The sequence below is a fragment of the Carcharodon carcharias genome, chromosome 20 (assembly GCF_017639515.1).
Source record: "Carcharodon carcharias isolate sCarCar2 chromosome 20, sCarCar2.pri, whole genome shotgun sequence".
Taxonomy (NCBI): domain Eukaryota; kingdom Metazoa; phylum Chordata; class Chondrichthyes; order Lamniformes; family Lamnidae; genus Carcharodon; species Carcharodon carcharias.
In genome coordinates, this window is record NC_054486.1 from 96,321,003 (window position 1) to 96,333,739 (window position 12,737).

Sequence of the window (12,737 nt, forward strand, 5' to 3'; positions counted from 1 at the left end):
AACATTGATCACACACTGTCCCCGCGCGTAACATTGATCACACACTGTCCCCGCGCGTAACATTGATCACACACTGTCCCCGCGCGTAACATTGATCACACACTGTCCCCGCGCGTAACATTGATCACACACTGTCCCAGTGTGTAACATTGATGACACACTGTCCCAGTGTGTAACATTGATGACACACTGTCCCAGCGTGTAACGTTCATCACACACTGTCCCAGCGTGTAACATTGATCACACACTGTCCCAGCGTGTAACATTGATCACACACTGTCCCCGCGCGTGACGTTGATCACAAACTGTCCCAGCGTGTAACATTGATCACACACTGTCCCAGCGTGTAACATTCATCACACACTGTCCCGGCGTGTAACATTGATCACACACTGTCCCCGCGCGTGACGTTGATCACACACTGTCCCCACGCGTAACATTGATCACGCACTGTCCCATTGTGTAACATTGATCACACACTGTCCCGGCGTGTAACATTGATCACACACTGTCCCGGCGTGTAACATTGATCACACACTGTCCCGGCGTGTAACATTGATCACACACTGTCCCCACGCGTGACGTTGATCACACACTGTCCCGGTGTGTAACATTGATCACACACTGTCCCCAGCATTTAACATTGATCACACACTGTCCCAGCATGTAACATTGATCACACACAGTCCCAGCATGTAACTTTCATCACACACTGTCCCAGCGTGTAACATTGATCACACACTGTCCCAGCGTGTAACATTGATCACACACTGTCCCAGCGTGTAACATTGATCACACACTGTCCCGGCGTATAACATTGATCACACACTGTCCCAGCGTGTAACATTGATCACACACTGTCCCAGCGTGTAACATTGATCACACACTGTCCCAGCGTGTAACGTTGATCACACACTGTCCCAGCGTGTAACGTTGATCACACACGGTCCCCGCGCATGACGTTGATCACACACTGTCCCAGCGTGTAACATTGATCACACACTGTCCCGGCGTGTAACATTGATCACACACTGTCCCCGCGCGTAACATTGATCACACACTGTCCCCGCGCGTGACGTTGATCACACACTGTCCCGGCGTGTAACATTGATCACACACTGTCCCAGCGTGTACCATTGATCACACACTGTCCCAGCGTGTAACATTGACCACACACTGTCCCGGCGTGTAACATTGTTCACACACTGTCCCAGCGAGTAACATTCATCACACACTGTACCAGCGTGTAACATTCATCGCACACTGTCCCAGCGTGTAACATTCATCGCACACTGTCCCAGCGTGTAACATTGATCACACACTGTCCCAGCATGTAACATTGATCACACACTGTCCCAGCGTGTAACATTGATCACACACTGTCCCAGCATGTAACATTGATCACACACTGTCCCAGCATGTAACATTGATCACACACTGTCCCCGCGCGTAACACTGATCACACACTGTCCCAGTGTGTAACACTGATAACACACTGTCCCAGTGTGTAACATTGATGACACACTGTCCCAGCTTGTAACGTTCATCACACACTGTCCCAGCGTGTAACATTGATCACACACTGTCCCAGCGTGTAACGTTGATCACACACTGTCCCAGTGTGTAACACTGATCACACACTGTCCCAGCGTGTAACATTGATCACACACTGTCCCAGCATTTAACATTGATCACACACTGTCCCAGCGTGTAACACTGATCACACACTGTCCCAGCGTGTAACATTGATCACACACTGTCCCAGCGTGTAACATTGATCACACACTGTCCCAGCGTGTAACATTGATCACACACTGTCCCCGCGTGTAACATTGATCACACACTGTCCCCGCGCGTGACGTTGATCACACACTGTCCCGGCGTGTAACATTGATCACACACTGTCCCAGCGTGTAACATTGATCACACACTGTCCCAGCATGTAACATTGATCACACACTGTCCCAGAAGGTAACGTTCATCACACACTGTCCCAGCATGTAACATTGATCACACACTGTCCCAGCATGTAACATTGATCACACACTGTCCCAGCATGTAACATTGATCACACACTGTCCCCGCGCGTGACGTTGATCACACACTGTCCCAGCGTGTAACATTGATCAAACACTGTCCCCGCGCATGACGTTGATCACACACTGTCCCAGCGTGTAACATTGATCACACACTGTCCCAGCATGTAACATTGATCACACACTGTCCCAGCGTGTAACATTGATCACACACTGTCCCGGCATGTAACATTGTTCACACACTGTCCCGGCGTGTAACATTGATCACACACTGTCCCCGCGCGTGACGTTGATCACACACTGTCCCAGCGTGTAACATTGATCACACACTGTCCCAGCGTGTAACATTCATCACACACTGTCCCGGCGTGTAACATTGATCACACACTGTCCCCGCGCGTGACGTTGATCGCACACTGTCCCCGCGCGTAACATTGATCACACACTGTCCTAGTGTGTAACATTGATCACACACTGTCCCGGCGTGTAACATTGATCACACACTGTCCCGGCGTGTAACATTGATGACACACTGTCCCAGCGTGTAACATTGATCACACACTGTCCCCGCGCGTGACGTTGATCACACACTGTCCCAGTGTGTAACATTGATCACACACTGTCCCAGCGTGTAACGTTCATCACACACTGTCCCAGCGTGTAACATTGATCACACACTGTCCCAGCGTGTAACATTGATCACACACTGTCCCAGCGTGCAACATTGATCACACACTGTCCCCACGCGTAACATTGATCACACACTGTCCCAGTGTGTAACATTGATGACACACTGTCCCAGCGTGTAACGTTCATCACACACTGTCCCAGCGTGTAACATTGATCACACACTGTCCCAGCGTGTAACATTGATCACACACTGTCCCAGCGTGTAACATTGATCACACACTGTCCCAGCGTGTAACATTGATCACACACTGTCCCAGCATGTAACATTGATCACACACTGTCCCAGCGTGTAACATTGATCAAACACTGTCCCCGCGCATGACGTTTATCACACACTGTCCCAGCGTGTAACATTGATCACGCACTGTCCCAGCATGTAACATTGATCACACACTGTCCCAGCGTGTACCATTGATCACACACTGTCCCAGCGTGTAACATTGATCACACACTGTCCCGGCGTGTAACACTGTTCACACACTGTCCCGGCGTGTAACATTGATCACACACTGTCCCCGCGCGTGACATTGATCACACACTGTCCCAGCATGTAACATTCATCACACACTGCCCCAGCATGTAACATTCATCGCACACTGTCCCAGCGAGTAACATTCATCGCACACTGTCCCAGCGTGTAACATTGATCATACACTGTCCCAGTATGTAATATTGATCACACACTGTCCCAGCGTGTAACATTGATCACACACTGTCCCAGCATGTAACATTGATCACAAACTGTCCCAGCATGTAACATTGATCACACACTGTCCCCGCGCGTAACATTGATCACACCCTGTCCCCGCGCGTAACATTGATCACACACTGTCCCCGCGCGTAACATTGATCACACACTGTCCCCGCGCGTAACATTGATCACACACTGTCCCAGCATGTAACATTGATGACACACTGTCCCAGTGTGTAACATTGATGACACACTGTCCCAGCGTGTAACGTTCATCACACACTGTCCCAGCGTGTAACATTGATCACACACTGTCCCAGCGTGTAACATTGATCACACACTGTCCCAGCGTGTAACGTTGATCACACACTGTCCGAGCGTGTAACGTTGATCACACACTGTCGCAGCGTGTAACATTGATCACACACTGTCCCAGCGTGTAACACTGATCACACACTGTCCCAGCATGTAACATTGATCACAAACTGTCCCAGCATGTAACATTGATCACACACTGTCCCCGCGCGTAACATTGATCACACACTGTCCCCGCGCGTAACATTGATCACACACTGTCCCCGCGCGTAACATTGATCACACACTGTCCCAGCGCGTAACATTGATCACACACTGTCCCAGTGTGTAACATTGATGACACACTGTCCCAGTGTGTAACATTGATGACACACTGTCCCAGCGTGTAACGTTCAGCACACACTGTCCCAGCGTGTAACATTGATCACACACTGTCCCAGCGTGTAACATTGATCACACACTGTCCCAGCGTGTAACGTTGATCACACACTGTCCGAGCGTGTAACGTTGATCACACACTGTCGCAGCGTGTAACATTGATCACACACTGTCCCAGCGTGTAACACTGATCACACACTGTCCCAGCGTGTAACATTGATCAAACACCGTCCCAGCATGTAACATTGATCACACACTGTCCCAGCGTGTAACATTGATCACACACTGTCCCAGCGTGTAACATTGATCACACACTGTCCCAGCGTGTAACATTGATCACACACTGTCCCAGCGTGTAACATTGATCACACACTGTCCCAGCGTGTAACATTGATCACACACTGTCCCAGCATGTAACATTGATCACACACTGTCCCCGCGCATAACATTGATCACACACTGTCCCCGCGCGTCACGTTGATCACACACTGTCCCGGCGTGTAACATTGATCACACACTGTATCAGCATGTAACATTGATCACACACTGTCCCAGCATGTAACATTGATCACACACTGTCCCAGAAGGTAACGTTCATCACACACTGTCCCAGCGTGTAACATTGATCACACACTGTCCCAGCATGTAACATTGATCACACACTGTCCCAGCATGTAACATTGATCACACACTGTCCCCGCGCGTGACGTTGATCACACACTGTCCCAGCGTGTAACATTGATCACACACTGTCCCAGCGTTTAACATTGATCTCACACTGTCCCAGCGTGTAACATTGATCAAACACTGTCCCCGCGTGTAACGTTGATCACACACTGTCCCAGCGTGTAACATTGATCACACACTGTCCCAGCGTGTAACATTCATCACACACTGTCCCGGCGTGTAACATTGATCACACACTGTCCCCGCGCGTGACGTTGATCACACACTGTCCCCGCGCGTAACATTGATCACACACTGTCCCAGTGTGTAACATTGATCACACACTGTCCCGGCGTGTAACATTGATCACACACTGTCCCAGCGTGTAACATTGATCACACACTGTCCCGGCGTGTAACATTGATCACACACTGTCCCAGCATGTAACATTGATCACACACTGTCCCAGCATGTAACATTGATCACACACTGTCCCAGCATGTAACATTGATCACACACTGTCCAGCATGTAACATTGATCACACACTGTCCCAGCGTCTAACATTGATCACACAATGAGCTCCTTTCTTACCGTTAGACTCTGTGGCTTGCCTGGCCATTGGTGATTGGTGCAGAGCAAGGAGGAATGTTTCATGTCAGAGCTGGGAGCGCAGCAAAAGTTTTGGGTTATTAAGTGGTAATCCCTGTCCTGAGCATTACTCACATTTTGTGTAGGATCCTGAAACGGTGGTGGCAGTGGTGAAGAATGTGAAGAATCTGACTTGTGCGCTGCCGGGTAAGTCTTGCGGCCGACCTTCAGGTCACTGGTGCTTGACTGCTTTAAGAGAAATGGATTGTGTTTATTAAAGAGGTCAGACTTCCCATACCTTTTCTAATAACCCCACACTGTGCTTGCAGCACCTTTACACCAATCCAACCAGGCTTCCCGTTGAATAGAAATCAGTATTGCTACAAAAGATACAAAGGGAGAACCACAATCTTTGGGAATCCAAAACAAAAACATAAAAGAGTAGAAATGCATGGCAGGTCCATCAATATGTGAAACAGGGAAGACACATGTAGACCCTTTATCAGTACTTCATTCCAGAGCCCAGTTCTGGCCCATTAAAGTCAAAAGATTAACCTTTCCTGTCCCCCCTGCAGGTGCTGAAGGACTTGCTGTGTATTTCCAGTATTTCTGGTTGTCACTGAAAAGTAATTGAGTACTTGCATTTATATAGTGCCTTTTAGAACCTCAGGATATCCAACTACTGCAACAACTTATATTTATATAGCATCTTTCACATAAATCACCCCAAAGCGCTTCACAGGGGCAACATAATACAAAATAAGACACCAAACAGCTTTGCAGCCAAAGTGCTTTTGAAGTATAGTCACTGCTGTAAAATCAGAAACTAGGTAAATGTTTTTGTATTGAAAAAAAAAACTGCACCAAGCCAATGTACTTTAATATTGAGTGAAACTAGTTCCAGCACTACCACACCCGAGTGTTTTGGAATACAAAATAGTCTTTCCAGACTCATGTCAGGTTTAGGGCAGGGGAAGAAATCTATAACATGTAGTTCAAGACAACATTAGCTGCCAATAGTATTTACTGAAACACTAGGGTCAACATGGTCATGGGAAGCAGAGCTCCTAGAATGGCTTCCATGTAATCGCTGGTAGTTCCATTGTGTTGGATGTACTATCAAAGGCCATCAAGCAGACTTCCCAGTTGAATGAATTACAGCCCATAGTCCCAGGCACTGATTACTCATAACGTAATATCCAAACATGTACATATTGTTGAGATTAAAGGCAAGGGCATAACAAACAGGTGAAGAGGCAGAAGGATAGGACCTTTTAAATGGCCAACTGTCTTTGGTAACAGGAGGAAGAAATGCAACACAAGGAACATAAGGGCAAGAGGTGGCCATTCAGCCCCTTGAGCTTGTTCTGCTATTCAACCAAATCCTGCTGCTCTGTGCCGTGCGATATTTCATGACAACAGCCTCACACACAATTTTTAGCACATTTTGACCAGATTTACGACGTCGCTAAAGTGTCTTTTATGGACAGGAAACACTCGGCAACCATTTTTAGTTTGATAATAAAGGTGATGCCCCTTTGACACAATGTAAAGATACTGTTTTCAGCACCAGTCACACATTCAACAATCAAAGTTGCAAAAAAGAAAAATAAATGAAAGCCTTGCATTTATATAGCACCTTTCATGACCTCAGGACATCCCAAAGAGCTTTACAGCCACTTAAGTACTTTTGAAAAGTAATCATTGTTGTAGAAAAAGTGGCAGCCAATTTGTGCACAGCAGGATCCCACAAACAGTAATGTGATAATGACCAGACAATCTGTTTGAGTGACACCGATTGAGGTATAAATGTTGGTCGGCACACCAGGGAAAGATCCCCTGATCTTTTTCAAATAGTGCCTTGGGAATCTTTTACGTCCATCCGAGAAAGGGTGTAAGGGACCTCAGTTTGTTGCCTCGCCTGAAAGACGGGCATGTCTGACAGTGTAGCACTCTCTCAGTACTGAATTAAAGTAACAGCTTAGATTTTGGTGCTCAAGTCTCGGGGCTGGGATTTGAATCAAGGTCAAGAGTGAACCAACGGCTAACACGGGCAAAATTTAACCATTGCGGTCCTTTCTTTTTTCCAGTTATCGCGTTTTGTTGACTATTGTTGTTCAGAAGACTTATAAGATCTTTAGGAGTGACGGCCTGGAAGAAGCACCAGTGTGAGGGAGTTGAATCAACATGGACGCTTCAAAATAGATCACATTCTTGCCACAGTCAGTGTTTGCAAAAGGCTGCGGTTACACTTAAAACTTGGGAAGGTGAGAGCTTTCCCCTTCCACCGAGATCTAAGAGCTTCAGCTGGTGTTGGGCTGACTCATGCAGACCTGCTTGTTCGCGAGGAAAACAGAACATCAGTTCCAATGCCCAAGCCTGAAAGGTCTATTCCTTCACCCTTACCCCAGTACAATTCCACCTCACCACTGAAATGGCATTTGGAGGGGGAGAGATTTAAGCAGCGGTTCTTAGTTAGAGAATTTTCCGATAATTCTTCACGAAGTTGGCATCACTACCGGATGGTCTACATGAGTGGCCAGAGGAATAAATCAGCGGAGAGACATTCACAGGAGTTAAATGCAGATGAGAAATCTACCTTAGATCTGCTACATCTCCTTGAAATGGCTTTGTAATCAATTTTGCTGTATCTAATACGTTATGTTGGTCAGGGTGCGCGGGGAGGTTGGGGGGGGGGGGGGGGGGTGGTGGTGGTGGTGGTGGTTACGGGAGCGTGTGAAGGTTGGAGTCACAGACCATGCTTATCCGAGGCAGCCTCGTGGTGCTTTTTACCACTAATGTCTGCAGGATCATGTATTTTTTTTAAAAAAAACAAAATATGATTTGCAAACTGAGCTGACATTCTCAATTGACATCTGTCAGCACTTTCGCAGACACCTACACACACACACACACACAGAACATAAATGTTAAATAGTACTTGGAAACTCAAGAGAGAAAAATAATTCTGCTATGCTTGAAGCTGAATTGCTCCCATGGATTGGACACCGACGAATGGTAAATCTTCAGGTAACTGTCAATGTGCCAGATCTCAATTCCTGTCCGTCACACTGTTTGGCACAAACCGTTGAACGGAATTTTATCGTCCCCCGCTGGTGAGTTTGAAGGCAGGGGTGGGCTCATAAAATACAGCATGTGCTCTGCCCACCCTCCTCCACTCCCCACCAACACCACCACCCCCCTACCACTTTCTGCAGTAACAGAACTACAGCTGTTTTTCATCACCGTGACACACAATCCATCTCTCTAGCTCCTCTTAATCCCAGCAGTTGAGATCAGTGTATTCCATGCTTCAGGGTTGGGACCTTTTCAGCCCAAGACCCCTGAAGTGGCCCAGTGGGACCATTCATCTGTGCAGCTGTCAGCCGCTCTCAGATCTGAAGCAGGCATTCCTCCCCTGAGAGCTCCACTCACTGACCTCCCACACGCCTGCTGCAGCCTAAGTAGTTGCACAGCTAATAAACTTAGCAATCCCCAGGCGGTTCAGAGTTGGATCCTTTCCCTGGCTGTGTAGGAACTGCAGTTCAAAATCATTGCAGGCTCGACACCTTATTATAACATTGCCTCATTAAGCTCGCATTATCTCCTTCCTTTCTCAATGGCCCAATTACACTGTAATTCAGAAGCATCATCCAAGTGATTTCTTTTTTAAATGGAACCTTTTCCTGAGCTGATAGGCTGTGTTTCAGGCTGATAAATAAAAACAGGCTCAACTTTCTCACAGCTCCATTATTTGCAGGTCTCTGGGGAAAGAGCAGAAGAGTTAATAATTGGACAGCTTTTTCAAAGGGCACGACACAGGCCTGATGGGCCGAGTGGCCTCCATCTGTACTGTACGATTCTGTAATTGTACTCAGTAGCTAGGGCAGGAGATACACATGAAGCACAGAACTCCAGCCTCCCCCAACTCTACCCCCCCTCCCACAAAAAAACAAAATGGAGCTTTGATTCCACTGCCTGGTCTGACTTCAACATAGCAGTGATGGGGAGTGGACACAGGAAACCTGTTCTCTCGCAACACAAGCTAACTAAACAGGCCACAATGATAACCACAATCCCCAGGCTTGAGGTTGTCATTGGGATTGGGGAGGGGGGGCGGGGGGGGGGGGGGGCGGTGGTTGGGGAGTGAAAGCTCAGGGTAGATGATGGACCAAACCCGCCTCAAAGGAATGCGATTGAAACTTGACTATTGGGAAAAGCTCTCACTAATGCTGAATGTGTGTGTGTGTGTGTGTGTGTGTGTGTTGGTGTGTGTGTGTGTGTGTGTGTTGGTGTGTGTGTGTTGGTGTGTGTGTGTGTGTGTGTGTGTGTGTGTTGGTGTGTGTGTGTTGGTGTGTGTGTGTGTGTGTGTGTGTTGGTGTGTGTGTGTTGGTGTGTGTGTGTGTGTGTGTGTGTTGGTGTGTGTGTGTTGGTGTGTGTGTGTTGGTGTGTGTGTGTGTGTGTGTGTGTGTGTGTTGGTGTGTGTGTGTGTGTGTGTGTGTGTGTGTGTTGGTGTGTGTGTGTGTGTGTGTGTGTGTGTGTTGGTGTGTGTGTGTGTGTGTGTGTGTGTGTTGGTGTGTGTGTGTTGGTGTGTGTGTGTGTGTGTGTGTTGGTGTGTGTGTGTTGGTGTGTGTGTGTTGGTGTGTGTGTGTTGGTGTGTGTGTGTGTTGGTGTGTGTGTGTTGGTGTGTGTGTGTTGGTGTGTGTGTGTGTGTTGGTGTGTGTGTGTGTGTTGGTGTTGGTGTGTGTGTGTTGGTGTGTGTGTGTGTGTTGGTGTGTGTGTGTGTGTTGGTGTGTGTATTGATATGCTTACTAAAGTGGTTAATAACTATGAACTTTCCAGGGACATTAACCAATGCACTACCACAGGAATGAAGCCCATGAAGAGACACAGCAAAGCAGAGTCTCCTAACAAAGTGCCTGCCACAACATAATGTCAAAATGTATTAATGCAACCCCATCTTCTTCAGCCCTCTGGTTTCTCTCCATTTTCACAACAGAATTAACACTGAGCAATGTTCCTCCCTACAACCTTTTGAAGCATGAACAGTTCTATTTACTACAAGTAAGGAGAATAATGGCAATCGGCCAAATAAGCAGCACTAGGCTTCTGACACAGGTTTCGCATAGCTGTACTTATTGATGGAGCTTCCAAACTACTTAACATATGATTTCATCAGGGCACAAACTGTGTTCAGACAGTCTTTCAGGCTGGTTACAATGACCTAGAAATTCAATGACACCCCATCTGTTTTACAGGCGCAAAATGGATGCAAAAGTATCAAATATTATGATAACGTTGGTACAGACATCAAGGCCCGTGCCTGAAACAAGCACTAGGCCCTTTTTGCATATTCAAATAGGGGACTCAATGCCTTTTTGAGGTCCTCTTAGTAAAATTTGGTTGGTCTGATTGCTGCTTGCACCAAGTAAGCCTGGTCGGTATAGGGCCTAACCAGTGATCCTTAAAGTGATCCATTGCAGGCCACCACCTAAAATGAGCCCACATTCAAACTACGAGCATCAGACTTCCCACTGTTCACCCGTACCCTCCTGATTGTCATGCTCCTTCTCATGGTCACTGTCTCCTGACCCTTGCTCTTCCGATCGCCCCCCCCCCACCACCACCTCCTCCAATCAACTTCCTCCACTTCTTCCAACATCTGTGGTGATGCAGCAACCCAAAATTCAAATCCTCGTCGTCAACGAGCAGCCTGGGGAGTGGCCTAGCGGGCAGTTCACGGGCCTGACCTGAAGCCCAATATTGGGTGGGCCTCGGGGCTATAATCACTGGCAATGGAATCGTTCCCTGTGAGCATTTCCCGCTGGCCTGAGCCCGTTTTCTTTTAAACAAAAAAGTGAAGCAATGTCCCCTCACAGAGGGATTTTTTACAAAATTAAATAGTTCTAGAGTCACGAAGAGAGTTGGGGCTCGATAATATTATATGGGTGGTGGAATAATAAAAAAAAATCTGCAAATGTTTGTGTTCAGAAACACAGAAGTTTTAACACAGAGCTGAATTTGAACAGTTTTCATTGGGCTAGTGGGATTTAATTCCTCTCTCTTTCAGACAACCTTTAAGGTCTTTTAAATAATCTCAATCAGGTCCTGTTGGGTTTAGAGCCACAAACATATCAATAATTCAGCACTAATTGGCTGTAAAAATAAAAGGCATACCACGCAGAGTGAAACCTTCAACTAATAAGTCACAAGGAGATTGGACACGCAGTATCACTGAAATGTTTGTGCTCAGATGTCAACAGTATCAGATTGATCTGCTATTAGCCTAAATCAGTCACGTAAGCTTTTTACTCAAGTTGGTTTTGATCAGCATGCCAATAATGTAACTGAAACCTGTTGAAAATCAAAGGAATAATCAGAGAACTGCGGGGTGCAAGTTTGGCTAAAGCTACAGGATTAGCAACTTGTTGCACTGAGTATCTGTACATCCTGCCCTGTTCCACAGAAGTTTCTCTGTCCAACCTTTTTTTTGGGGGGATCTGTTGCTGCTTATTATTATAACCTACGGATAGCCTGTAACTGAATACCCGTGCAGGAACTGTCTGAATCAGGCCAGATCAAATCAATTCAAAAATGTGGTCAAACCTGTCCATCATTTGGACATTTAGGAGGTGATTCCCGTGTGATTGGAAACGGCCAGTAGAGGACTGTCTGCTCATTGCACACCCCTCCCCGGAATCAGGCAGCCCTTGCTTGTATGGGGAAAGCACAGTGCTTGCATCGGTCAGTGTACGTCATCACTGAGGGCTGACCACTGAGTGTTTATCCTGCTGCTGCACCATAGCTCACTCATCTCAGAGTCACTGCGGAAACACTGGTTCTTTAGGACAGTCTTAGTGCCTCCAAATGCAGTAGCACATATTACAAAATACAATGAAGTTATAACTACAGTTAACGATAGGTCTGTAAAGAGGTTTTATATCGGCTCTTGCTTAAATTGAATTGAGGGAATCCAGCACCTGTGAGCAGATCTTTTTTTTTAAACTCCAGAAAGCCAGACAGTGAAAGTTAGAAATAAAAACAAAAAATGCTGGAAAAACTCAGCAGGTCTGGCAGCGTCAGTGGGAAGAGGAACAGAGTTAACGTTTCAAGTCCAATATGACTCTCCTTCGGAACTCTGAAGTAGTCACGTTGGACTCAAAACATTAACTCTGTTTCTCTCTCCACAGATGCTGCCAGACCTGCTGAGTTTTCCCAGCACTTTTTGCTTTATTTCAGGTCTCCAGCATCCGCAGTATTTTTGCTTTTAATTTGGGGAAGTTTAGAACTGGATCCAATCGTTAACCAGTTTCATCAGCATTTACAGGGATATGCACACATTACAAACATCCACCTGGAGAGCATTGCAGTT

The 12,737-nt window shown here is 46.8% G+C and overlaps 1 protein-coding gene across 7 annotated transcripts in view; it reads right to left on the reverse strand.

Annotated features, from left to right (window-relative positions):
• Positions 1-12,737, reverse strand: part of LOC121292622 (coiled-coil domain-containing protein 85C-like) — a 275,315-nt gene that overhangs the window by 100,573 nt on the left and 162,005 nt on the right. For 3 of the 7 annotated variants that reach the window (XM_041214832.1, XM_041214836.1, XM_041214835.1), the window contains one exon: positions 5,501-5,614. The exons of 1 other annotated variant lie outside the window; for it this stretch is intronic. In XM_041214832.1, coding sequence (XP_041070766.1) covers positions 5,501-5,614 — 114 coding nt within the window. The remainder of the gene's footprint in view (positions 1-5,500; positions 5,615-12,737) is intronic. 3 more of the 7 variants (XM_041214837.1, XM_041214834.1, XM_041214833.1) reach the window with 1 other exon arrangement.